This window comes from Pelobates fuscus, chromosome 3 (assembly GCF_036172605.1).
Source record: "Pelobates fuscus isolate aPelFus1 chromosome 3, aPelFus1.pri, whole genome shotgun sequence".
NCBI classification, from domain to species: Eukaryota; Metazoa; Chordata; class Amphibia; order Anura; family Pelobatidae; genus Pelobates; species Pelobates fuscus.
Window position 1 is genome coordinate 391,311,238 of NC_086319.1, and position 2,816 is coordinate 391,314,053.

At 31.0% G+C, this 2,816-nt stretch overlaps 1 protein-coding gene across 1 annotated transcript; it reads left to right on the forward strand.

Moving 5' to 3' along the window:
• The first annotated feature begins 918 nt into the window (after nt 1-918).
• On the forward strand, nt 919-2,529 carry LOC134601885 (homeobox protein siamois-like). The gene is made up of 3 exons (XM_063446390.1): nt 919-1,243; nt 1,821-2,047; nt 2,458-2,529. Exons 1-3 carry the CDS (start codon nt 919-921, stop codon nt 2,527-2,529), a joined length of 624 nt encoding a protein of 207 aa, XP_063302460.1.
• Nucleotides 2,530-2,816: the final 287 nt, after the last annotated feature.

Below are 2,816 nucleotides of genomic sequence, written 5' to 3' on the forward strand. Positions count from 1 at the left end.
ACTGCTTCTTATATTACACTAGCTAAGCTACAAATTTCAGTCACGTACTACTCTACTGCCTGAATATATTCTTAATTGCTAATTCGGAAGTTATAGTTTTTATACATCGTCTAGTCTAGGCAGTTAGCCTTTTCGCATTTATACCTATTGATCTAGTTTAGCAATAAGCATTTTATTATATTATTTTATTATTCTCAAGCATATCACATTAAGATCTAGTCAAGTCATATTGTCAGTTTGTATTGCCTGGTTTACTTTTTTGCTATACAAGCTTCCTCCTCTACTGACCTATTTTGCTTGAACATACAAACAAAAAATGTACAGTTTTATCAATTGCCTTGATCATGTTTACTTTGTACTGATTATATAGGCTTGTTCATGCTGTTGGGGAATAATAGCCATATTTGATATTTAATGCACTAACAAAGAATGTAAAATATGTATATATATATATATATAAAATCAAACCAAACTGACTGATTTTTGAAAGTATTATAATATTTCCTAAACAATACAATACCATTTAAGACCCATATATAACTATTAGGTTTTTACCTACAGTGGCACTAACATATAATTCTCTTTTGCAAAATAGAGTTTATTGCATTTAAACAAAATTGTATGGGAATAATTTAAGATAACATTAACATTTCCATACAACTTAAATGAGACTGATCATTTTATAGTTTAAGAAGTGTTAGATTATTTGACCTATGGAATGTAACTTTGCAATAGTTATAATGTTGTCCAAAACTTAAAGTTCAAAGAGCATAGGTGTTAGTGATTTGTATATTGAGCATCAAAGGTAGCCTTAATAATCAAAAACTTTCACACCAGTTGTATTCTGGATACATAAAAACACTGAGAACAGGGATGTCCTACATTTTAGTCTACTTACAGATTACTGAGCAGACAGCCATGAGTATTGATGCAGAGCTGGATCACATTTTGTCTATAGTTCTTTCCCTAGAAGAGGACTACCCTACATTACTGCTTCCACAGAATGTTTGTAACAGTACTTGTTCCAGTGGTGTCCTTGGGACTTTTCCTGACATTTATCCACATGCACCAAGTCAAATGGCTCTTCATAACACAGATATCCAAGAACAGACACAGGTGGTTCCCTGCTTAATCTGGGGAACCCCAAATGAGGCTCAGACAAGCAGAATACTGGATTCAAGTAGCACAGATGAACTAATGTATGAAATTCCAGGAGGAAATATCGATATCCCCCATAACAAAAGTAAGTTTATGCAGTATCTTTTCTTCATAATGTTAAAGTTGGTGTCATAGTTAACCTTTATGACTTATCTCCCTAAGCTTAGTTTGGTTTGCACAACATGTCTCCTTCTGTAAGAGTATATATAGTTTATTAGAAGTTCACTATCAAATAATTAAGCATTATGGGGAAACACAGACATTATTAACAAAGTGGCGTACTTTTTCATTCCTCATTTCATTAAATTGTCACAAATTTGTAGTTGAATAATATTTTTTTTAAAAAAGTGGTTAATCTGTAAACAGAGACTTGTGGTGTTATGACAAGCAACTTACACAATTAAGATTTGTATAGATGTTTTAGGATAAAATAACTTGTGGCTGGATTTACTTAGTGGAGAGATACAGTAGGTTTATTATGCGTACTTACTCTGTTAAGAAAATCTCTGTGCCTTTGTCTTTAATTGGTTCACATCTACTCCTCATACTAGACATTTTTATTATATTCATCACCGGCTTAAAAAGACAGTTGCTTAAAAAAATACATCTGGTATAATTATTGTATATTACATTTATAAATTGTGTTCTCTTGTTCCTTTCAGGGTCATTTACTGGAGACAATAAGGAGAAAGAAAGTTATAAAAGGCAAAAATGTGTGAGTGATATCAATCAGCCAACAACCTCAAGGACCAGGTCAGCCAAAAGGACACAATTCAGCGAAGAACAGACAACCTTCTTATTGAATCAGTTTATACTAGACCCTTATCCAGACTTTATAAAAAGATGTCACATTGCAAATATAACACAAATCCCAGAACCCAGGATACAGGTAATTTAATCATGTTTATTTTATTGTTTTCATGTGCTACATCGTCCATTCTTAAAAATGTAAATTGATAACTAATGTAAGAGGTGTATAGGAGAAACAGAAAACATGTTAAGTGTTAGTAGTAAAATGTTATTCTTTCAAGACAGATTTAGGTCATTTGTATTATGTCACTTTTAAAACAGCACGTCTCATAAAGGGGTTAATAGAGTAAAAGAAAATAAGAATTATGGATGCTTAATATTATCTTAAAAAAAATATGTCAATGATGGATGGCAATTAAAATATGAGCAGTGTAGAGTGACCAATTGCCTGTTATCGAACACTACAATTTGTTTTATGTTCACGTTCTGCATGTTTGCTATGTAATTATATTTAATGTATTTAAACAGATTTTTTTAAATTTTTCTTAGGTGTGGTTTCAAAACAGAAGAGCAAGACATCCTCAGAAATCCAAGAATCCAGACTGCAGATTTGATTTCTGAATAAAACCAGCTTTGACTAATATCTAAACTTCTGTAGAGAAATACAATATGTGTAATTCCCACATCATTAGTCAGACCACTTCATATAAATTTCACACAATTGCTGTTCATTGTGCACTTATTTTATATTGTTTTGATTTTGAATTCTGAAGACTTTTAAAAATATATATTTTATCTTTTTTGTTTAATTTTAATATATTACAATAAAATATTATTAATTCGTCTTGTGCCAAAGTTACTATTTTATCCCACACTCCCTAAATAGTCTATAAATGTTTTTACTTTCA

Bases quoted from the DNA above. Each gene is read 5' to 3' on its own strand.
- LOC134601885 (XM_063446390.1), top strand. From the start codon at position 919: ATGAGTATTGATGCAGAGCTGGATCACATTTTGTCTATAGTTCTTTCC. The intron at 1,244-1,820 runs GTAAGTTTATGC...TGTTCCTTTCAG, and splicing joins CGATATCCCCCATAACAAAA to GGTCATTTACTGGAGACAAT. The intron at 2,048-2,457 runs GTAATTTAATCA...AATTTTTCTTAG, and splicing joins TCCCAGAACCCAGGATACAG to GTGTGGTTTCAAAACAGAAG.